The following is a 25,228-nucleotide window of genomic DNA, read 5'->3' as shown; positions in this document are numbered from 1 at the left end:
AAACAGTGTGTTGTCTAGGTATTTACAAATAATACTTAATTTTTATGGTTCCATATTCCACATCGTAATTTTCATTTATTTTCTCTTCTTCCAATAATATTCTCTTTTATCAACCTTAAATTAGAACATTTCTTGTTTTTTTTTAAAATAACAAATGTCTACAAATATCCACTTCATTATTAAGCTTCTTTTCTAATTAATCATCTAAACCACATTGTCATAGATCCTGTTTTTAGAATTCTCATTTAAATTTATTTTCCCAATATTCAAAAGAAAGGATTTTACTTGTTAAAATTTTCTAAGTTAATTATATATTGAAATCTTTTTCATCATATGAACCATCCCAACACTTACATTTTCCGTATCTTGAAATAGGAAGGACAGAAATAATAAACTATCTAAAAAAAACAAACAAAACATATCCCTCTTAAATACCTTAATAATCAATGTTTCATTTTTAAAAAACATTCAAATCTTCAAAATCCATTATATTTAAATATTTAATAAATTTCCCTCATATAAATCTTCCCACATTTTATATTTCTCATGTCATAGGCAAAAAATACTGTATTGCTTAAGAAGCCTATCCCTCCTAAGGTGATATTCAATTTTATTCAAAATTTTATTTCTTTAACCTTATTCAAACAAGTGTTTAATCTTTAAATATTCCATCAAACGAATCCCATCTAATTTCTTAATTCTGACTTTAGCCCTTTTTTGCCAAATACTTTTCCTACTATGTTCCATTGAACCCCAAGATCTGCCCATGGTTTTGTAGATGTTGTCAGTACAAAAATCAAGTCATTTAAAGTTTTTGTGAAAATATTCCTCAGAATTTTTTTTTCTTTTTTTCTTAGGTTCTCCCAACACTTTTTTCTCTAATTCTTGAATTCTTGATGTATAGGTTGTCTTTTCCATGTCCAGTATTTCCTGGAAGTTTTTGTCCATCTGAATCCTTCCATTATTAAATCTCATCTCAAAGTTTCTTTCCACTAGTTTATATCCAGTTGTCTGCTTTACATGATCTCTTTGTTTTCTGATCGTTTATTGGTTGTGACGTTAAATTGAGAATGCATTCATTTAAAATTTCAAATTCATTTTTAATTTTGTTGTGGTTTGAAATTAATGTCATTTGTATTTGTAGTAACATAACACACATTTCTTCCTGGAAAGTATTTATTTTTCTTGATGCATTCTTTCTGTAGACCTCTGATGCTCCAAAACGACCAAAAATCCTTTCTCTGCCAATTGCTTTAAAGTTACAGTTTAAAAAATATTTATAGTATAGGAAGGTCAATTTTTTTCTAAATTTTATAGAGATAGTCCACAATGTTTCCTTTTCTTTTATTACAGCTGTTCCTTGTTTGGTTAAAGCTCTGAAGGTCACAATAACAAGGTTTTTTTCTGGGCTGTATATTTAGGGCAGTATTTTCATCCACCGCTAGATGTCAGCACCAGTCCAACTTTCAATTTTCAAAACAAATAAGCCATTTATCTCGTCAATAATCTTTTGCCAGGAAACTTAATAAATTCCATCGATTTCACCTTTTCCAAGTTTAAATCTTACATTAATTTTATTTCTGTGTATTTTTATTTCCCATAAATTTAATTTGCCACTTCCTTTTGGAGGAGGGTGGAGGAAAGACCTCCCCACACACACTTTTGAAGGATTTTTACTTCTGGTTTTTTTTCCAGGAAATCAGATAGATAGAAGAGAATCAATATTCTTACCCAGTTCAATCACACTGTTTATGAACGTTTAATTTAGTGCTTTTCGGCTTCGGCTGCCTGTAGCTTGGGCTAGCTGGCTCAGGAATTCTGGGAGTTGAAGTCCACGAGTCATAAAAGAGCCAAGGTTGCCTACCCCTGTGCTAGACTCATGGATGACACTAGCCTTCTGTTGGGTTTCTGGAGAGCTTTCCCAGGACATCCCTCCTTTGCCACCTCTCCAGGATGGCTTTTGGCCCATTTAGGGTCCCCAGAGAGAAATCAGCCATAGGGCACAGAGCCCCACGATCCCTCAACTGTCACGCTAACTACACAAAACCGGAAGCCAACTTGCAACCTTTCCTATTGGCTTCCCCAGACTTTCTTGGGAAACCGGCAGAGATTGTAAATGACTATCACATGATCATACGGTTTGGTGGCAACCAGCCATTAAGTGTGAACAGGTTGCCAGTGACCCAGGACGCAGTCATGTGACTTGGAGGGTGAAGGAATACTTTACAACAGCCAGAAGTGCATTATGGGCCGTAAAGCATCTTTTCTGAGGACACCGTAATTTCAAATAGTTGTTAGTCAAGGATTACCAGTATTTTAACCCCTAAAATCATGCCCAAAGAACAGCTCATAATTTTCAGCCCAACATACTATTGGGAGGCTAGATTCTCCAAATGGGAAGCAGGATATACATTGTTGAAATCTGCCACTTCCTCACGTCTTTTTTCTCTCTCTTGCACTTCAAAGAATGTCCATTTGTAGATACTTTTATGGCCAGTCGATTCTTCTATAAAATTCCTGAATAGGGCTACACTCTTTCATAGCACAGATCTGGATCGTCATCTTTCATTTCAGCAGTGAAATAACTTTCAGTTTTGCAAGTTAAGGAAAGGAGTCAAAAATTATGTGGAAAAATAAGAGGAAATGTACAGTTTTAAAAAATATTTAATACTCTTGTTATCTTAGTATACATTTAAAGCACATTATTCTGAATTCTATTGTACTGGACCACAAACCAATTAGCAAATAAAAATACAGAAGTGTTTTACAAAATACAATCTATTTATATAAAATGGTATAGATTAAAAAAAGTTCTAAAAAGCAATAGTTATATTATCACTTTACTTAATGGCAGCAGTCTTGTCTGTGCAGCATTTTTTTTTTCTTAAAGCAAGTCACAGCAATAATTGGTATCATGGTAAACCATTATGATAAAAGTGAATAGCGCTCTGGGAAAGGAAAAAAACCCCCAGATGATTTGTAGTTACCCTTTTATATTAACACACTTTATTAAAACACATTTGCTTTTGTAGGCTACAGCTCACTTCATCAGAATTATGGAGTGAGCTGTAGCTCAATAGAAGCTAAACTTTTTAATAAAATCTGATAATCTGTAAGGTGCTTCCAGATTCCTCCTGATTTTTGGCTATCATAGACTAACACAGCTCTCTTCCTACAGTGGAACAGAAAAATAACTGAGAACACTATTGATACACAAATGGTGTAATGTTTAAATGATATGTACAAAACTGTTATCACAGAATTACAATTTTTTATTCGATTGACTAGTTATTATAGTTTTTGAATTGTGTGAGCAACTAATAATCTGAAAGCACAAATGAAATCAAGACCTCATGCATAAGGACAGGAGCCACAGATGCAAGAGCTCAGCAAACATAATTTTTTGAGAATCTTCTTCTCTTGAAAGCCTCCTGTGTCTTTTAAAATCTTGAATCAGAACACTTTTAAAGTAGTCTCCAATCCAGTCTGAAATACTGTCTCCAGAAACTTCCTTGAATATATGGAAATATTTGTGCCAAAAAATAGAATCTGCTTTTGAATTTCCATTTAAACAGAGCTAAAGTGAAATGAATAAAATGAAGAAGAAATTTGGACAATGCTTTACTTTTGACAGCACAATCCTATCATGTTCACTTAGAAATAAACCTAAGCTCAGAAAGTATTATTTTGTGCAAGTGTTTATATGTCTGCAACAATGGAAATTCAAAATTGAATAGGTTTCAAACTTAAAGCACTTCAAATATTTGTTAAATATTTGAAATTCCTTATATCAGAAAACTAGAATATTCCAATTCTATTAGAACAAACAAAAAACTTGAAAAAAATAATCATGGAAGAACATTTCTTTCTTTGCATTACACAAAATTCCCTGAGTTTTCTTCCTTTATATGGAATATGAAATCCTCGATCAAATGAATGCAGTTCAATAACAGACCGATATTGAACCTGATGCCTCGTGTTGGTTTCAATCTGATGCTATGATAATTTGGTTAACAGGGGAATCCCACCAACAAGCATTTACCACAATATTCCGCAAAACCAAAATGAAATTTCTGTACAATAAATTTTATATCAATGTACAAATGTGCCCCGTATCATCCAAAGCCATTAAAAATATACAGTCGAACTGTCTCTTAAAATGCTATTGGGGGAAAAATTCAGCCATCAATAACAGGATAACAGACATTTTACAAAATATAATTATTTACAATTTCACCTTCCCTGCCCCTTGTTGCTTAGCATAATTTCCTACTCTTTAAAATAAAATTAAGGTTTTACCTGAGCAAATTAGATACTGGGATGGCTCCTCTCAATAAAGGGACTTCCTATCACCTCCCATCAATAGAACAACGGTTTGTGCATTCTCCAAAATACATGGATCTTGTCCCCTTACCAGTGTGCCAGACTGAGGAAGCTGGCATATCTGGAATATGCTAGTGCTCATAGTGGCACAAACAATTTTAAACTGGCACCCACAGGCTGGACATCTGCATTCTGAGGTACTTGTTTAATTCCATACAAGATTCACATTGCTGTACCTTCTTCTATGCTTGAGGTAGGTAGGTAAGTAAACTGACTAGAGGCTTACAGAATATGGCCACCTACCCTACATTTTTGCTAAAAATGCATTTCAAGTTTTAATTTGCAAAGAACCACTGCTTCTTTGACCGAACTTACTCATTCGATATCAGGAATTTAACTGAGCTCAAATTTGATTAAAAGAAACTTTACATTTCAAATGCAAGACTTGGTGGTCAAACTATGGAATAAAGTATTCAATTCACTTGCTTTCCTCTAAATTTTTATGGCCAGTCCTTACGTTAACATAGAGTTTGAAAGCACAAGAGTGCCAGAAACAGCTTACTATTTTGCAAATAATGAAGTTGTGCCACTGACACTGACAAGCATAAATCTGCAGTAACTAACCCTTATTTCACAATGTAGGCAGTGTAATCGCAACCAATTCCTATTACATGGCTGAAGTTACATATAGCCAAATCATACAATAACCTAAGAAAAGATGGGCCATGATTATCCTGTAACATCACAGACATACTTCTCCTTTCAGGTGAATGAATCATCCTATAAGGGTTAAGGAAATAACAAGACTAATGAGGATTAAGCTGCTACAATATGGTTTCAATCTTTGCACCTTTAGGAGACATAGTTAAGCTTTACAAATCCACAAACACAAAGGTAGGAAAATAAACAACTATATGCTTATTTAAAAAGGCAATTTTAACAAGTTTTCTTTTAGAAAAATACTTATCTGTTCCCCCCCCAAAATGTATATATATACAGTGCATTATGCTGCCTCAACAGGCATATCTGCTTTTGCTGACCCGCCACTGGCTCAGATAGGCATATAGTTGCTCAATCAAGTACTAAACATATTATTTGTTCTCGTCACTGGAGCCATAACACCTTGACATGGTGAAAACTAGCTATGCTAGCATTAAAAAAAATGTAAGCCCTTGTGTAAGCCGTGAAAAAGCATGAGGAACCATTTTGTTTCCTATAGAAAAGGCAAACAGGAATTCCAGGGAGTTTTTTGGAATGTAATCCACAGGCACTCAGAATTGCTTTATGAATTCTGGCAGGAAAGAGATGCCTTTTTACATTTTGCAAAAGTTTCCTTTTTTGAATGCCACATTGAAAGTATGTGGATCTTCCACGGTATAAAGGCAACTCCAAGAACCAGATGTGCTATCTTCTCCTCTTATCTTGAGAGCTCTTTGCTTCTCCACCATGTCTTTTTGTGTTTAATGCATATTCTCAAAAGAACTGCATGATCATATTCAAGAAATATGCAATAGGTAAATGAACAAATTAATCTCATCTACTTTTGGGAAACACAATGGACAAATGGAGCCTAAAAAAAGAGATTACAAATCATTTTTTTCTAATCAGTACAAGTGATCGACTACAGCATGAATCTGATGTCCATAGGCATTGCTAAGCTTCAAATCAAACATTTGTTCCTCTTCAAAGTGATGCCTTTAGGAATGTGATTTTTTTAACAGTTGTCCTGAAGCTGATAGTACACATTCTGCAGGTAATCTACTGTTTAAGAGCACAATTCCGTTTTCTTAGAATAAGTCTCAAGAAATTAGTAGGCCATAGCCCATGAAACAGAGGGTATAGAATTGCAACCTAAATTTTCTTCAGCTCAGAAAAGAAAAAATCTGTAGACCAACTCTCCACCTTTCCATGACTTTTCTTCTTGATGTTTTGATTTGCAAATCTGTATTAGGCGATACTAACTACTGTTTTAAAAAAGGAACTTTTTCTATCAAAGTGCTTTTCCATTGGTGCATTGTAATAGCATTCCTGATGAAGAAGCTAAAGCAGAGATCTTCACCGTTTTTAAGTTTTGATGGGATGATTTCCTCAAAGTCTCCACCTTCAAGGATGGGAAGAAGATGTATGGGAAGGCCAATAATCTGCAACTGCCTAAGGAGCAAAGTACACTTGCTCTGCATGTTTTCATGTCCCTTTGAATGAAGTTCAGTATTTTCATCCACCCAGACCTTCCCTTATGACATCCACTCTCAAAGCAAGATCCCTAAAAGATGGCCGCTGACTTGCATTATTATTCCAACACTCTGCCATGATGATATAAACCTTGATAAGAGAAAAAACATCAGTATGAGATAACAATAACAATGACATCAATAATAACAATCCATTAAAAATCATAAGGAGCTGCTTATTTTATCTCGACTATTAATAACCTTGGAACCAAAGACACTGAACACTTTGGTATACTATACATTATCTCATATAAAAACCTTACTCTCTTAGTATATTATACTAGGTAAAGGTTCCCCTGCACATGCGTGCTAGTTGTTTCCGACTCTAGGGGGCCAGTGCTCATCTCCGTTTCAAAGCCAAAGTGCCAGCGCTTGTCCACGGACGTCTCCGTGGTCATGTGGCCAGCATGACTAGACGCTAAAGGCGCACGGAACGCTGTTACCTTCCCACCGTAGTGGTCCCTATTTTTCTACTTGCATTTTTACATGCTTTCGAACTGCTAGGTTGGCAGAAGCTGGGATGAGTAACAGGCGCTCACTCTGTTACGCGGCACTCGGGATTCGACCCACCAAACTGCTGACCTTCTGATCGACAAGCTCAGCGTCCTAACCCACTGAGCCACCGCATCCCTTTATACTAAATGTATATCTTATACTAAATGTATCTAATTCATAGGCATACAATTCCTTCATGAGGCAAGAACAAGACTGAGGAATGGCTTAGCCTACATAATATATAATTTTATAGAAAGAGAATAAAATTTAAACTGTTCTATGGGAAAACCAGAAATCGATTACTTTCCCCAACTTTCCCCTGTGTCTTTGTCTCCATCTTACCTATTAATTTTTTTTCTATTGCCAATGAGCCTGGTAATCATAATTCTAAACTACTGAGAAAAAATTCTCATTCCATTTAGCCACGAGGTTTTATCAATCAAGTAAATTTGGGGAAGCTGTATTATACACTTAAGATCATTTCTTATTTTCAAAAGGGACATCTATAGTCTCTTTTGAGAATACCTTTTATGATATTTTACATCTGGAAGTGAAAAAATCTTATTAATGTCAAGTAGAGAAAATATTATTTAACTGCTTTGTTATTATGGTACAATCTAAACATAAGGAAACATTTGTGACCATAAAAATTATCCATTGAATTCAAAATGCACTGAATTCATTTTAGGAATGACTCTCATTCAATGTATCTGGGGGTAGTAAGATTTTAAACAAAATATAGAAGGACCTCTAAGAGCCAGGAAACTGAAAACAGCCCCAATTGATTTCATCATAAATTATTACATTTTTAGGCTGCTGGTTTGTTTATAATTGAAATGGCTAATTAGAAATTAAACCACTTTTGATTTTGTAAGACGCCTGATAGACGCTGACCACAAAACATCAGGTAGTCTTCGTTTACAAACAGCTGTGAAAAAAGATGACTTTAACTAACTATTCCTTGAAGCTATTGTTGCAGCATCCCTATGGTGACACGACTGTGATTCAGGTGCTTGGCAATCAGCTTCCAATTACAATTGTTGCAGCTTCCTGCAATCACATGGTCATCATTTGTGACCTCCCCTGCTGGCTTCCCACAAACAAAGTCAATGGGGAAGCCGGCAGGAGTTTGCAAGTTGCTCCCATTGCTTTTTCTCCCAAGGAGACTCTGGATGGCAGGAGATCTTTTACTGTGGAATGCCCACCCATAGCCCTGCCCATAGCTCTTGCCTGCGGATCTGCTTTGCTGGGATGTGGTTTCAGTGGCATTAGGAAGTGCTTCTGGATTCCTACCTCTTGCCATGTTGCAGTCATGTGAGGTCCTTAGCGAACAACTTATGCAGTCCTAGCTTAACAAATAGCAAGATTGCCTGGATTGCTGTCACTAAGTGATGCAGTCATATGACAAGGCACTTCACGACTGAACCATTTAATAATGGAAAGCCCAGTCACAATGGCTGTTGTAACCTGAGGACTACCTGTAGTCCTATGAGAAGTAAATGCAAGCAATCTCTCTCTGTTGAAACCATCTCTACTAACTGCAGAAACAATTCAGGCATTCTCGCTGCGTGCAAGTTACACCCAATACCTCATCAGGGCACCCATCAGGTCTCGGCAGCCTCCCATTATTCTTCAAAAGCTCTATCAAATGGAACACAATCATCTGGTTTTGCTTATCATTTCCAATCATGCGCATGAACTCCTGAAATAAAAATCCGAAACTGAACTGTTGCAACAGTAACAATAGCATTCTAGGATTATTTCTTTTCTTTTTTAAAAAAATAAATTTGGATTATCAGGGCAAGTAATAAGCACAGATGAAGCAACAAAACTTAGGGACAGTGAAAGTTGCAATCACATCACTCCAGGACGCTGTAGCCATCATAAATACACACTGGTTGCCAAGTGCCCAAATTTTGATCACACGGCTATGCAGATACTGCAACGGTTTTAAGTGTGAGGACTGGCCGCAAGGCACTTTTTTCAGTGACATTGTAATTTTCAACAGTTGCCAAACCGTTGTAAAGGACTACCTATAATTGCACCTAGTGGTAGCAGCCGCCAATGTAGCGTATAAAGAAAGCAGGCTCGTTGCACTGGTTACACTTAAAAATAAACTTTACTTGGTTCTTCCTCTCTTTGAAATTTTTCCATTCAACAGTGGCGTAGCGTGGGTTGTCAGCACCTGGGGCAAGCACCCGGCCGCTGCACTGTCCCTCCCCCAGATAGTCCCTCGCTCTCTCTCCGCACCGCACCGCACGCCTGGCACCCCCCCCCTCCACAGTGGGCGGCGACCCGGCGGCTCGGATCAGATTCGCACAGCCAGCACTGCAGTGAGAGTGAGCGAGCCAGGCAGGGACAGAGAGCTGCGAGTGCGAGCGCCCCCCCCAGATGTTGCGCCCGGTGCGGCCGGCCCCCCTGCACCCCCCACGCTACGCCACTGCCATTCAATCTGGTAATTTTATACATGTTATAATTTTAAGTGTTTGAGTTTCACAAATCCTTGCCTTTCTTTTCTCCCATATTCTCTTTTTCCCCCCTTGCATTTGTCTCTTGGACACAAGCTAAAACACATTTCCGGCAAGCTGTTTGAGATTTTTTTCAACAAAAGAACTGAGAAAAAGTGCTTCAAAGAAATAAATAATACTTTTGTGCTTCAGGTGTGATCCTTCAGCGAGTCTCCTGTTATTTTTATATTTGATTCAAGCTACTTTTGGTGGTGTGGAGGAAACACGTAAGGAAGTTGAGCGTGCTGCCAAGAAGCTAATCTTTTAAGTCAAGAAGATAACTACAGCACTATACTTTCACATATAAAAATGATGTAGGCATATATACACATTACTTACCGCTGGAGGGCTTTTATTCTTGTCTATATAAGTGAAGAGTTCATACAAAACCACACCAAAGCTCCACATATCTGAGGCCACAGAAAACCTGTTGTCTGTCAAAGATTCCAGAGCATACCTGCCACATAAATTTAATAAATAAATAAACAAACAAACAAAAACCACCTGCAGGATAAAATGAGAGGGCTCAGAAATCTGCAAATGCAAATAATACTTTGAGCATAACCAGGTTGAGTGACTTTTTAATTGAGAAATTCATGGTAGTTAAAAGTCTTATGAAATAATCTATTGCATCCTTCTAGTTTAGAATCAATCAGCAATCAGAAACATACCAAAATATAGGACTCTCTCCTGGTTCCTTTACTTTGTAATATTCCTTATCCTGTGGCAAAACTTTTGTCAAGCCAAAGTCTCCAATTTTCACTCTGTTTTCATTCTCCACCAAGATATTCCGTGTTGCCAGATCTCTATGAACATATCTTTTTGAACCCAGATACTCCATGCCCTATATATATAGATGAAATGATGAAATCAAAATTAATTGATTTAGTGAGTACCAGTCATGTAACTTATTTCTGAATATTGGACACTTTTTTTGCAATAACATCCCATTAAGCTGATCAAGAACAAGGCATTATAAAGTATCAAAAATCATCTTGCACTCTCAGGAGAATTTTTTTTTTTACAAGACAATGTTGAACAGGAAGTTTCCTAAAGCTGATTATAACTCATAATTTTCTATTAATTACCACTACATGTCACCTTTGTCTTTCTTGTCTTGTTAGGCCAGAAGGATGAAATGATGAACTGTTTGGTTCTTAAGCTTGTTTCCATCATGCATCGACATGTATACATTACAACTGACTTTTACTATATTCTTCACATTCTAAGGCAGAATTAGGCTTGGGGGGATCTCTAACCCAAATTTGTCTTTCTTTCTTTCTTTCTTTCTTTCTTTCTTTCTTTCTTTCTTTCTTTCTTTCTTTCTTTCTTTCTTTCTTTCTTTCTTTCTTTCTTTCTTTCGTTTGTATGTTTTAGCCAACTAGAAAACTGATATTAAATATTGCTATGAATTATTTAGTTGATTCAGATAAGAGCAGAAAGAATTATTTCTGTTCCAGGATATCTTTCACTGGAAACCCATCCAAGTCAGTTTGGATCCTGTATGTAATTGTGATTGCAATACTGCTAAAATGAAATAAGTATGGGCTTTATGGTTCATGGAAAAAAGTGTGTGTGTGTGTGTGTGTGTGTGTAAAATATAGCTGCCCATCTTTCAACCAACAGTGGTTGCCTCCCAATCAAAATAAGTGATCTACAACCATTCCTTTAGTGATCGTTCCAAGTTACGACACTGAAAAAAGTGACTTATGGCTGGTTTTCACACTTATGACCATTGCAGCATCCCCATGGTGTTGCGATCAAAATTAGGGCACTTGGCAACTGGCATATATTTATGAAAGTTGCACTGTCTTGGGATCATGGGATCACCATTTGTGTCTTCCCCAGTTGGCTTCTGAATAGCAAAGTCAACGGGAGAAGCTAGATTTGCTTAATGATTGCATGATTCACTTAACTGCAATGATTCACTAAACAACTGTGGCAAGGTTGTAAAACAGGGCAAAACTCACTTAACAACTTGCTTAGCCATGGAAATTTTGGGCTCAATTGTGGTCATAGGTCGAGGACTACCTGCATTAAAAGGCTACTTCAGGAACAAATGAAGTAAGAAGTATCACTATCAAAGGCAGAGAAAAATCAGTTGATGCCTAGGATAATCCCACTCTACACCAGCGTTCATTATTATTACATTATAGAACTTAACCTTTTTTCTCTGGCCGCTACAGAAATGCCTTCCCTCCCCCATCATCAGTCAAATGAAGAGGAAACTAGTGCATTCAACTGCTTTTCACCATTAAAAACTAGCATACGTCAAGAAACAAGATGTGAAGCAAATAAAATAAGCAAGCAAGGGTAGTCATGGCTGTGTTATGAAAAAAAGATTGATTAAAGAAAGGGAATGGACTGATTTTGTGCCACTGAGGAGGAAAAAAGATTTCCCTACAAGAACAGTTCACGCCTAGAGTTTGTGGAAAACAATGAAGACTGTAATTCAATTTAATCCCATAGTAGGCTTAGTAGGCTTAATTAATGTATTACCTTACATATCTGAGAAGCATACTGTAGGAGTTTCTTATGATCCAACCTGTCCTTGTGTTTCTGGAGATAATCCCGTAAACTTCCATAGGGTAAATATTCCATTATCAACTTTAGATTTCTCCGTCCTTTCCAAACAAACATAAATATTTAGAACTATAGTTTAAAGTGATTTCTTCATATATAGTACTGAAATTCTCTTGCATAAGGATACTTCTGACATGATTATGGCCAACAAACATGTTTCTAAAAAAGAAGGGAGAATCACCATGATTTTGTCCCTTCAGATAGAGGCTTGTTGTAATCCAAAACACCAATGCTGGATGAACCTTAATATATATTAAAGCTTCAGAACATTACACTTAAAGCTCTAACTCTAAACAACTATTCCATGCCAACAAAAGAGAAAACAGCAATTAACTGAACCACGGCTCAAGAACTAAGGGCATTATATTATCCGTGTGCTTATCGTTCCAAATACAACTTTCAACCCTGTCAGCCACAGGAGGATGTCGAGATTCTGTTCCAGTGCTTGGAGGCTGTTTAGGTTTGGATGGATAAAAACCATCTCCAATGCTACTAAGACCAAGTGGCAGTGGGTGTGTGGGTCACCCAGATCTCATGATATTCTATGATCTTGGATGGGGTTGCACTTCCCTGTTCAAGAGTGTTAGGTAATCTGAAGGATCTTTCTGGACTCACAACTCTGGCTTATTGAGTAGGTAGCAATTGTGGCCAGGAAGGCCTTTGGAATTTCATCTGCTGGGCCAGTTTTGTCCTTTCTTGGATCAGACAGTCACTCATGCCCTAGTCACTTCACTGCTGGTCTACTGCAATGTGTCCTGTGTGAGGCCTTCCTTGAAGACCACCTACAAGTTTCAACTAGTGCAAAATGCAGCAGCACGGGCAGCATGCCTCAGTATGCCCATTTAACACCTCTGTTTTGTGATCTGCACAGGTTGCCAGTTTGGTTCCAGATTTAATTCAAGGTGCTGATTGTTACCTATACAGTTCTACCTAGCATGGACCTGGGTTCTTGAGGGACCACCTGTCTTCCAGAGTATTTACCCTGACAATTCAACCTAGCAAAATTGGCGTGCTCCAGTTTCTTCAATTAAATAATGTAATCAATAGGGACTCAGGAAGCGTACCTTCTCTGTAGCAGTGCCTGCCCTCTAGAATGAGGTCCCCCCCAAGCCTCAAATGATGCCCATCGTGCTGCTGTTTAAAGGCTCTAAGTGAATCTCCTTTACATTCTTTTTCCCCCCAATCCAGTCAGTTCCTATCATCTTGCTATCTTATATTCCTTATTTCTATTATTGACTGTATCTTTTAAAAAGTTTTTTACTTGTGAGCTGCCCAGAATCATTGGGAGTTGGATGGGACACAAGAGACGGGAGGGAGGGAGGGACGGAGGAAGGAAATACAACTTTCTATCCTGAACTGACAACAGGACACAAATATGAGAAAATAGAAGCTACAACTTCTGCTGTTCCCTGGCCAATGAACAAGAAAAATGATTGTAATGTGAGCATCACACATGCCCTCAATAAAACAGGCATCTGAAATGAAATCACACCGTTTTCAGGGAGATATAGAGAAACATGTATCACCTACATATCGCTGAACTGTAACTCCCAATAGCTTCAGACAGCCTGACTAATGAGCAATAGTGTTTCCCAATAACATGTGGATGGCCTCAAGCTCACCAGTTTGATTCATAATAGCTTCTGTGATTATTAAATAGATTTGTAATTAAGACATGAAAGGCCAGTATTATCTAGTTTGGTTTTGAAATACCATTTGTTTCTAGCATCAATCAGCAGATTTAAAAGTAAAGCAAAACACGTTTTAGGTTTGATAGTAATATTCTTTCAAGCAAATATGAATATGTACAAGAGATAATTTTTAGAAGTTACAAAGAAATAATTTTGCAATTATTTAAAAACCACAGCTAATCATAGTCTATTTCATGCAACAGCAACAAAAAATAAATACCAACAAAAAGACCCTCAATATGGAAAAAATAAGCTTCTCAAATTTTATGTACAGCAAAACTAACCAGAAATATTAAGACAAAAACAAAGAAAGTAGTTCATAAAAATGCTTCAATACATTAGCGCCAAATATTATCATAGGCCACCAGCATGTTGCTTAAGTAGGTAATGAATAATGTGATTAAATGTGCAAGGTACCTGCACTATAGCACACTCCTTTGTATTTGACAATGTTGTCGTGTTGCAGAGATTTGAGAATTTCAATTTCTCTTTCGAAATCTCGCAGGTATTCTTCTGTGCTGTGCTGCAGTTTCTTCACAGCCACCACTTCCCCTGTATTATCTTGCAGTGGATCATATCGACACATTTCCACACTACCAAAATTACCCTGCAAAATGAAGAAATAGAAGCATTTTGGAAAAGTTTTGTGTGTGTGTGTGTGTATAGAGCAGCCAGAAAATCAGGTAGCCTTCACTTAGTGACCATTACAACAGACCTCCCTAAGGTTACTTATGACCTAGTTCCTGAGTACTGACAGCTGTACAATCTCCCATGGTCATGTGATCACATTTTGGGCACTTGGCAACCAGCTCTCATTCATGGCCATTTGCAGTGTTTCAGTTACATGACCATAATTTTTGATATGTTTTGCTAGTTTCCACTGTTTACTTCCTGTTTCTGGCAAAAAATGCCCATGAACAACAGATTCACTTAACAACTGTGTTCACATAACAACCACTGCAAAATAGGCCATAAAATCAGAAGTGGTCACATGGTGCCCAACAAGCATCACAACTTACAACCATAATTCTGGGCTCAATTATAATCATAGGTTGAGGATCATCTGTACTACAAATGTTCTTTCAGCCTAATGTAAGGCTTTAGGCTGATATATGATGTGCTGTGCAATATTCCAGCCATTAACTGGATGTAATTCAATACCAACAGCTGTCCCAGTTTGCATTAATTCAGTGTATTCAAATGAAGGAAAACCAAATTATACACAGATAAGAAAAGGATAGGTTATAGCCAAGATAAATGCACTCCCAGGGGTGGAGAATTATTTTCCCAAGGGGTCACATGAAACTGAGACTCTTGTGGAGGGCTGAACCCATAGGGCTGTGAAGGTGTGTAGGCACACATGCATGCACATACGTAAATTGAAAAAAAGAATAGCAGGCACCTGCAAAATAAAAGCAATCCATGTGGGCTGGACAGGGACACCCAAAGGACTGAATATGGTCTGGAGGCTATAAAATGACCAGATCTGCCTTAGGCAGTGATCTACAAATCTTTTTTTAAAAAAATTCTATTCATGAAAGGTAAAAGTAAAGGTTTCCCCACTCCAGTCGTGTCTGACTCTAGGGGGTAGTGCTATCTCTGTTTCTTAGCTGAGGGAACCAGCATTGTTTGAAGACATTTCTGTGGTCATGTGGCCAATATGACTATAGGCCAGTGATGGCGAACCTTTTAGAGACCAAGTGCCCAAACTATAACCCAAAACCCACTTATGTATCATTGGGTGCCGGGTGGGTGTGGCCCTTTGGGGGTGTGTGGCCAATTGGGTGGGCATGGCCCATTGGGAGGGTGTGGCTGCAGTGATAGCTGCAGACTGGGTGGGACTAAAAAGTTCAATCAATCAATTCCAACTTTGCGAGAACTTTTTTTTCCCCACGAGAAGTTGAAATTGACTAATTGAACCTTTTTTTGGTACGTGGCGGCGGAGGCCTAAAGCGAAAAGGTTTTATAAAACCCAGCTGAAGGCCTAGGACTGGGGCATGCATGCCCACAGAGAGGGTTCTGCGTGCCACCTGTGGCAACCATGCCATAGGTTTGCCACCACAGCTATAGGCCGAGGAGCATGGAACACTGTTACTTTCCCACCAAAGTCTTGACAACCTGGGTCTTGAACCCGGGCTGTCAGCTTTCCAGCTGCCAAGTTCAGTGTCTTTAACCACTGAGCTACTGCACCCCTATATTCATAAAAATACATATGCAATATGAATTATACTGATTTATGGACACCTAACATGGCCTTCCAATTTATATAGTGCATAATTCTGAAAAAAATGTTATATCCTTGCAGTAAGATATACCAGCTTCTTACCTTGCCAAGTTGCTGCAAGAATTTGAGGTGTCTCTCTTCAAAGTAAGTTGGGTCCCGTCCTTCAAAGGCTTCAGAAAATCCAAGAGCACCAATTCTCATATTTGGTAACATATCATTTTCTGTTAATAATTCATAGTCTTGAAAAAGAAAAAAATCCCCAGTTATTTCAGTAGGTAATACAGATTTTACATATATTACCTTACTGTAATACTTACAACAAATACTTATGTAAACTTGGTGTTCCTATATTCAGGTTCCAGGGAGTAGCTGAAATTCCAAGGGAATCCAAGAGAATGGAAAACTCTTTCCTCCATTTTACCTACCTGGCGTAAATAAACTGTTCAGATCCCGTATAACTGCTCTGAAAGAGGGCCGGAAATCTGCTTCATATTCCATACAATTGTTTATCAGATTTGCCAGTTCTGTCCAATTGGGAGCAGGAAGCTGATGCCTGTCTTCATAAAATTGTAATTTCTAGACATTGAGACATTATAAGGATTATTAATGTAATTTTAGACTAATTTTAAGATGCTTTCTATAGCAAGAGAGACAATTGGTCACATTTCTTAGCATGCAACAAGCACATGACAAAAGTTTTAACCTGGATCTTACGCTCAAAATTCAATTGCATTTTGCTAATTCCACACCAATTATGTCTATTTAAACATCTCTCAACAAGGTTGTAAAACAAAAGCATTTCCTCCCAATGTTCTGTCACACATTTCCCCCAAATCCTTTTTCTCAAATAAGCCAATAATTGCAAATAAATAAAAACTCACAAATCTGCATAATGGGCGAATCATCATAAATTAGCAAATTAAAAGATGATTCACAGAGCATTTATTGGCAGAGTTGGGATGTTTTCCCTGAATCAGTGATATCATAAATGAACTGCTTAAGCCTTTTGAAGCTCCAGACAAGACCTAGGAGCACCCCTGTTTTCTTTTCCTGAACAGAAAGTCACCTTAATAAGTCACACTGCATGTTCTTAATATGGTTTTCAGCCTTAAGTGACAGCAAAAAACTAAGACAACTTAATTAGTACTTGAACGGAGAGCCACAGGGAAATCCATGGACTGAAGGCTGGGTTGAAATTTAAGAAAAGGCCAGGTGGAAAGCAAACCCTTCCATACCGTTACCCAGAAAACAATAAAGCTGCAAGGTACAGAGTTTAACCCAGGGGGGCTTACTTAAAACAAAGCGCAATGTCCTTAATACCTCTCCTACTTAATGCAATTGAACCCCATTCCACAAAATGAGGAAGCATTTGGTAAGTTCAACAAAAATAAAGTGACAAAAAGGAACGTGAGGGAACCAACCTTTTCAGCAAAATCCTCAGGCTGGGCTATAGCTTATGTCTGATGGACCAGAAAGGCAAGCATGGAAATCATACCTGCCAGTAGGTCAAAAACTATTTTCTAGACATTAATGAAAGAGGGAGAGCCAGGAAGAAACTGCACTCAAATGCGAGAACAAATGTGGTGTGCGTTAGCATCTAGCAAGTTTCCCTGTAGAGCAGGGGTAGGCAACCTCGGCTCTTTTATGACTCATGGACTTCAACTCCCAGAATTCCATGAGTCATAAAAGAGCCGAGGTTGCCTACCCCTGCTGTAGAGGGACGGAGATGCTCAACATGACTTACCCTTTGAGAATCCAGTGCATTGAGAGGTTTGTCTCCTCCACTGCAGATTTCCCACAGAGTCGTCCCAAAACTCCACTTGTCTGCTGCCTGACTCAACTGCTTAGGGTTTTCAATGCATTCTGGGGCCACCCATGGAATCCTCTCCAGAAGAACTGACAATGAAAAAAAAAAGGAGAGTGAACTTTTACAGAGAAGGGATTATAAATTTTAGACTAAAGACACCTGGAACGTTTTAACTGCTTTACAATTTTATAAGCTCTTGAAGGGAAGTTAATAAAAGTTAGTAATGAGTTCTAAGTCCCGTCTTGGACATGTAGCTGTCTGGGTGAGCTTGGGCCAGTCACTTTTTCTCAGCCCTAGGAAGGAGACAATGGCAAACCACGTCTGAAAAGCCTTGCCAACTTTGGGTAAGAATGACATGATTGTTGCATGAATATTAAGTTTATGCACTGATTTCTTTGCTACAAAATACACTTGCTTGTATGTATTAGACACTACTAGCTACAAAGCCAGAGTAGCTATGTAATTCTGCTGGATTTGTACCAAGAAATTATGAGCATTCTGACTCTGCAGAAAGTAACTGCAATATACTGCAAATCAGAATCAGCTGAAAGGGATCTTGGAGATCTTCTAGTCCAACTCCCTGCTCACGCAGGAGACCCCATACCATTTTAGACACATGATTGTTCAGTCTCTTCTTAAAAACGTCCAGTGATGAAGCACCTACAACTTCTGATGGCAAGCTGTTCCACTGGTTAATTGTCCTCACTGTTAGGAAGTTTCTCCTTAGTTCCAGGTTGCTTCTCTCTGATTAATTTCCATCCATTGTTTCTTGTCCTGCCTACAGGTACTTTACTTTGGTAAATAAGTTGATTCCCTCCTTTTTGTGACAAATATTGGAATATTGCTATCATGTCACCCCTAATCCTTCTTTTCTCTAGACTAGCCAAACCCAAATCCTGCAACTGTTCTTCATATGTTTTAGTCTTCAGGCCTTTAATCATCTTAGCTGCTCTTCTTTGCACTTTTTCCAAAGTCTCAACATCTTTTTTGTAATGTGGCGACCAAAACTGGATGCAGTATTCCAGGTGTGGTCTTACTAAGGCTTTATAAAGCAGTAGTAACTCTTCACATGATTTTGATTCTATGTCTCGGTTTATACAACCAAGGATTTTATTAGCATTTTGGCTGCTGCCACACACTGTTGGCTCCAGTTTGGCGGGTCGAATCCTGAGTGCCGCGTAACAGAGTGAGCGCCTGTTACTCGTCCCAGCTTCTGCCAACCTAGCAGTTCGAAAGCACGTAAAAATGCAAGTAGAAAAATAGGGACCACTACGGTGGGAAGGTAACAGCGTTCCGTGCGCCTTTGGCGTCTAGTCATGCCGGCCACATGACCACGGAGACGTCCTCGGACAAGCGCTGGCTCTTCGGCTTTGAAACGGAGATGAGCACCGGCCCCTAGAGTCGGAAACGACTAGCACGCATGTGCGGGGGAACCTTTACCTTTTTACTAGTATTTCAAGTTCACCCTGCTTGTTCTCTAAAGTTTGAGCATTTGTGTGTAGGCATTTAAGTCTTTTATGGATCTTGGGTATGTTTCTTATATCTCCTACTTTGTATCTGGATTTTCCATCCTTTCCATCACTCTCTACTTCACTGTGATTTTCCTTTTCTTCTTCTTCTTTCTCTTCACTAACTCTTTATATGGTCATCTAGTGGTTTTTGCTTGGAACCGGGTTCTAAAGGTCTAGAAGATTGCCCCCCTCCCCCCCAATTTTAAAGTCCTTCTAATAAGATGAGTCAGTCATTTCCCGAATTCTTTGAGGTTACATTTATGATATTTTTATCCTTTTTTTAGCACCATTGCAGTATGCAATATCATCTCATAAGAAAGATATTTTTTACAAATGCATTCTATTTTAGATAGCATAATATATTATCATATGATGATAAAAAATGTTGGCTGGTGACCCCCAGGGGGAGGGCCTTCTTTGTGGGAGTGCCAGCCCTGTGGAACCAACTCCCCCTTGAGCTCTGGATGGCCCCGGATCTCCAGTCCTTTCGCCGCGGCCTTAAAACATTCCTTTTTCATCAGGCTGACCTGGACTGACGACAGGGATTTTTAAAATGTTTTTTTAATTTTTAATTTATTAATTTTAATTTATTTTATTGGGGCTGTTAATTTAATTCTTTTTAACTTTTGTATCGCTGTATTTTATTGTTGTCAGCTGCCCTGAGTCCTTCGGGAGATAGGGAGGCATATAAGTCCCATAAATAAATAAATGAATGAATGAATGAATGAATGAATGAATGAATGAATGAATAAATGTATGTCCCACCATTGTGGAAAGATCACCCTGGAAATACAAAGGAAAACAGGAATTCCCTGAAATAAAATAATCAATAAAATTGGAGAAAGAAAGCCATGCACTGACACTTTCATCACGTGATCAAATAGGGGAGTCAGAGACTTACTGTCTTTTGGCAAAACTGTAATGCTGATACCAGGATCGCTAAGTTTGATAAAAGGAAGGTTCCCAGACTTCCTATCTTCCTCTCTGATAAGCAAGATATTTTTTGCACATACATTCCCATGTACCAGGTTTTTATCCTCCTGAAAAAGATAAATGTGAAAATTTGATTATTCTACTAAATATAACGTAGTGGTGTGCATTTAACTAACTGTTCAAAGTCAAGCTGACTGTGTTTACTTCAAAATACTATTTAAAAATATTAAGCAGAAAGAGATTATAAAACTGTAATACAGTGTACTGTAATTCTAATTCAGAGATATGCCACTGTTTTAGGCTTGCTGGTCACCTATGGCACTACACAGTATTTGGAATCTTGAGATAGGTGTGATTAAAAACGGAAGTTAAAACTATTTCTAACTTCTTCAATTTATCTGTCCTCTTTTAATATATATTCATGGCCCAACAATTGCAAAACTCCTATTCTGAGAAGTGTCAAAACTTTGGATTCAATCCAGACAGCTCCCAACCACTAAAGCAGGGCTCTCTAAACCTTTAAGACTTGTACAATTCCCAGAATTCCTTAGCTGGCCATATTTGGGGATCTCTAGTCTATACTTTAGGAACACAGTGATTTTAGAACAGCCTTTCTCCACTGACTATAATATTAGTACAGAAATCAGAGAAGACATTCTGTAAGTGGTTCCTGAACCTTGCCAAAATGGGAACTGCATCATTTTTTTGGTATATATTTTGTTATTTTTTAACAATAATTCAGTAATTTGTAAACAATATGTTGTCTAGGTAACATTTATAAGACAATCTTTAACAATTGATTTCTATAATCTATATTCCATATGTTAATTTCAGTTGATTTCCCCTTTCCCCAAAGTATCTTTCTTTGCAAAACATTAGATTAAGACAATTCTCATTATTTTGATTAACAACAATTAAGTATATAGTTTTTCCAATAATCCTATTTGTCATTTTAGTTGCCTTATCGTAAATCCTGTTACCGTGCTTATTTCAGCTTATTTCTCCCCCCAAATTCTAAATATTCTTACTAGTGACAATTTTTTCAACAATTAACTACATTTACAATGGTGGATTTAATTCTATTTTTTCCATATAAGTCCTCTCATACTTTTATATTTCTTAATCAATAAGTAAAAAAGTAGAAAGAGAAAAGAGGAGAGACACAAAAAAGACAAAAGCACTGATACAAAAAATAACATACAACTTAAAATATGTATCCCTCCTAATGTAATATATATTTATTCCCTCAATCTAATTCTTTTTGACCATAGCTGAGAATGTATTTATTTAAACTTTAAGCATTCCATTCAGTAGATCTAATCATCTAATCCTTTAACTCTCATTCAAAACACATTTTTATGCTTTTCTTATCCTCACATTTAAATAACTAAAATGTTTGCTTTATTTAAATCATTCCAACTTTTTTTTACAGAAAGGAAAAGGAAAAAAACATATTGTATTAATTAAAAAAATCATCCCTCTAAAAGTAATGTATTTCAAAGTTTTTCCATTTCTTTAGCCATATTCAAACAAACGTTTCTTATTGTATTTGTTAACAAAAAGAAGAAAAAAAATCTCTCTAAGAGTAATATATTCCAAAGTTTTTCCATTTTTAGCCATATTCAAACAAATGTTTCTTTTTTAAGTATTCTCTCTGATAAGTCCCATCATCTATTTCCTCGATTTCCATTTTAATCTTTTTTCTCTGGCCATTGCCTTTCTTAATCAGTATGTATTGCTGCATCATTAGTTTCCCTGTAAAGTATTTTTTCTCATTCTTTTCCTTATCTTCAAAGTTGCTTGGACGTGTTGAAATATTTCCCATTTGAATTAAATCATGATTTTTTATTTTATATGGTTCCATCTTTAACTCTCTATCCTCAGAATTATGTTCAGTCAACTCTACTGTATTTTCCTGGGAAATTTCTTGGAGTGAAATTAAGTTGGAGATAAGTTGATTCATACTCTCAAGGTTGTTCTGTATTTCTTTGTAGTTTAAAATCATTGTCCTTTGAAATTGTTGACACTTATCATATGTTTTCTTTTGTAAAGTATTCATTGCTTCAGATTTGTTACTCTCACTTTGTTTACACAGCTGCATTTTCTAAGAACTTTGAGGGTCAGAGAAAAAAAGAATCCTCACCCACCAGTAGGTGTCAGCATTTGCTCATTTTTCAGGTTTTTCTAGTCTTTTTTCTCTATAAAGGGTAAGTTTCACCGCTTCCGGTAACCAAAAGGAGGGAGTAAAATCCCCCTCCTTTTTTTTTCTGGAGATCTCTTATTTTTGGGACTTTCTTCTTCAGGAAAATAGGTAGGATAGAGAAAATCAATATTCTTACCCAGATTCAAGCATGCTGTTTAAAATCCGTTTAGTTTAAAGCTTATGACTTCCGTTGTTTTCACCTATGACTGGACAATGGAGTTAGCCAGCCTTTTCTTCTGTTGGTTTCTGGGAGGCTTCTCCTGGACCGTTCGGGGAGACCGCCGTCTCTCCTAAGTCCCTGGGATTTCCTTCCTTCATTCCACCCCTTCAGGGTGGGTTCTGGCCCCTTAGGGTCCCCAACAAAAAGAAATTTCAGCCGAAGAGTTCGGCATTCCGAATCTTCAGACTGCTTGCCGGAAAACAGGAACCGGAAGTCCGGAACTGCGTCATTTAATTTAGCAGAGAGCATGGAAGGTATTTAGGAGACAACTGGTTGCACTCTGTGTTGCACTGCCTGATTAATATGCACTACATCTAAAAAAACTGTGATTTATTTTGAATTCTCAATTGGCCCCTTCTTGCTATAGGCTACAAGAAAGATTTCAATTCAGGCTTAATATAGTGCATTTATGCAGTGTGCTGATGTGAAAATCCTTCACCTGGACATGATAGAAACATTCAGTGGTGTATAAAGGTTAGAAAACAGGGAAACAGAAAACACGACCCTAAAGATCATAGCTTGGTGAAGTTGACCCAATATACAATTTGCCCTAAAACAAACTAATACATAGTTTTCAAAAGATAAATTACCACCATTCTCCAATCACTGGTAGGCCTGCATAACTCCAATATCTCATCATAGAAAAAGCAGTTTCCTGCATGTTTGTTAGCAACAAATTATGAAAAAATACACATTTAATTATAAATAACTAAATAATATCTCAACTATGAAAAGTTTATGAAAATGGCTAATTATAACCTAAAGCCAGAACTACCCTGAATGAAATAATTTTTACCAATACCAAAAAATTAAAACGAACTTACCAGAAAATGCATTGCCATTGCTAGTTGTTTTGCAACTTCTAATTTCCACAATATATTTATAGAAGTTTTATTTTTCTTCAAGTAAGTATCCAATGATCCAAATTTTACATACTCCTGGACCAGAATATCTGACAAAAAATATATAATAATTTTTAATACAATGGAATTCAAACAGTAACTTTTAATTACCACACTGGTTAATTTTCTTATGTACAACGGTATACACTGTAAAGTACGTAACTAAATCTCTTACTCCTTAGACCAGGGGTGTCAAACTGCTGGCCCGTGGACTGGATGCATCATAAACAAACTGCGCCCACCCCATTGCCAGCAATGGCAAAAATGTCGCGATACATTGCGACACATCACATGATTTTGCGAGTTTGACATCCCTGCCTTAGAATAATTAATGCTAAATACCGTAGTTCTTGGAAATAGAACAGAGATTATAAAACTGCTTTCATATTTTTACCATATTCATATTCTTACTAGACAAAATAACTACACACAGGAGCATTATTAAATACATGTATAGATAGTCCTCAACTTACAACCACAACTGAGACTAGAATTTCCATTGCTAAGCAAGGTGGTTCTTAAGTGAGTTATGCCTGATTTTACAACCTTTTTGCACCATTGTTAAACGAATCACTGCAGTTGTTAAATAAACAGGCAGTTGTTAAGTGAACAGGCCTATCGATTTACTTTGCTTGTTGAAGGCTGGCTGGGAAGATCACAAATGGCGATCATATGACCCCAGGATGCTGCAACCATCATAAATGCTTGTCGGTTGCCAAGCACCTAATCACACGAACGTGGGGATGCTGCAACGGTTGTAAATGTGAGGACTAGTCATAAGTCACTTTTTTCAATGCCATTGTAACTTTGAACAATTGCTAAATGAATGGTTGCAAGTTGAGAACTACCTGTACTTAATATGACTGTATGCTATGGAATACATAAAGCACAGTATTTCATTAATTTCTCAAAGTCTATCATGTCTCTGAAAAGTTGGGGACAGTATTAATAACAACACAAGCTGATGTCAAATGTGTGCAAGATTAAATTCAGGTAAGCACTAATTACTTTTTCATCAGTTTAGATAATAAACAAATCTTTTCTAGTACTTTGCCAGCTAAACCACCTGAATTACAGCAAAATGACCTCATCTCTATCTATTTACTAGACATTACTGGAAGATGTGATTTTCCTTTTGCTGACTCACAGAGCTAAGCAGAAATTTTTCCCCACAATACCAAATACAAAGAGGCAGATGCAAAAAGTGTTTGATCAAGCATTCTAGATAAGCAAAGGTGAACTACAACTTCAGACCAATTTAGCCACAAGCTTCTAGGGAGGGCATTCTCAGTGGGTGCGCCAGCCCTCTTGAACTGCTTGCCTACCGAAATCCGGATGGCCCCCGACCTCCGCACCTTCCGGCGCGATTTAAAAACTTACCTGTTCCAGCAGTCCGGCCTGGCCTGATAGCTCTTGGGGTCTCAGTTGTTTTTACTATTGTTTTTCACTATTGTTCAATCTGTATACCTACCTTACTCTGTACACCGCCCCGAGTCCCTCGGGAGAAGGGCGGTATATAAGAACAAATAAATAAATAAATAAATAAATAAATGAATGTATTCACTGAGACGATCCTGCCAGAATTTCCCAGATTTTGA

General features: G+C 37.5%; 1 protein-coding gene across 2 annotated transcripts in view; it reads right to left on the bottom strand.

The window, feature by feature from the left end:
- Nucleotides 1-2,646: 2,646 nt before the first annotated feature.
- JAK2 (Janus kinase 2) overlaps nucleotides 2,647-25,228 on the bottom strand; it is a 104,414-nt gene continuing 81,832 nt past the window's right edge. The window contains exons 14-24 of one of the 2 annotated variants that reach the window (XM_081320851.1): nucleotides 23,553-23,680; nucleotides 20,274-20,412; nucleotides 17,799-17,950; nucleotides 16,480-16,630; nucleotides 16,157-16,293; nucleotides 14,248-14,437; nucleotides 12,056-12,180; nucleotides 10,228-10,400; nucleotides 9,896-10,013; nucleotides 8,638-8,751; nucleotides 2,647-6,645 (exon numbers count right to left, since the gene is read on the bottom strand). In XM_081320851.1, coding sequence (XP_081176977.1) covers nucleotides 6,538-6,645; nucleotides 8,638-8,751; nucleotides 9,896-10,013; nucleotides 10,228-10,400; nucleotides 12,056-12,180; nucleotides 14,248-14,437; nucleotides 16,157-16,293; nucleotides 16,480-16,630; nucleotides 17,799-17,950; nucleotides 20,274-20,412; nucleotides 23,553-23,680 — 1,535 coding nt within the window. In that variant the 3' untranslated portion in view covers nucleotides 2,647-6,537. Of the gene's footprint in view, nucleotides 6,646-8,637; nucleotides 8,752-9,895; nucleotides 10,014-10,227; nucleotides 10,401-12,055; nucleotides 12,181-14,247; nucleotides 14,438-16,156; nucleotides 16,294-16,479; nucleotides 16,631-17,798; nucleotides 17,951-20,273; nucleotides 20,413-23,552; nucleotides 23,681-25,228 lie in introns of those variants that run through there. The other variant, XM_081320852.1, reaches the window with a different exon arrangement.

Source organism: Vipera berus (assembly GCF_964194415.1).
Source record: "Vipera berus genome assembly, chromosome: 2".
Lineage (NCBI taxonomy): Eukaryota > Metazoa > Chordata > Lepidosauria > Squamata > Viperidae > Vipera > Vipera berus.
This window is presented reverse-complemented; position numbering and strand designations above follow the sequence as displayed.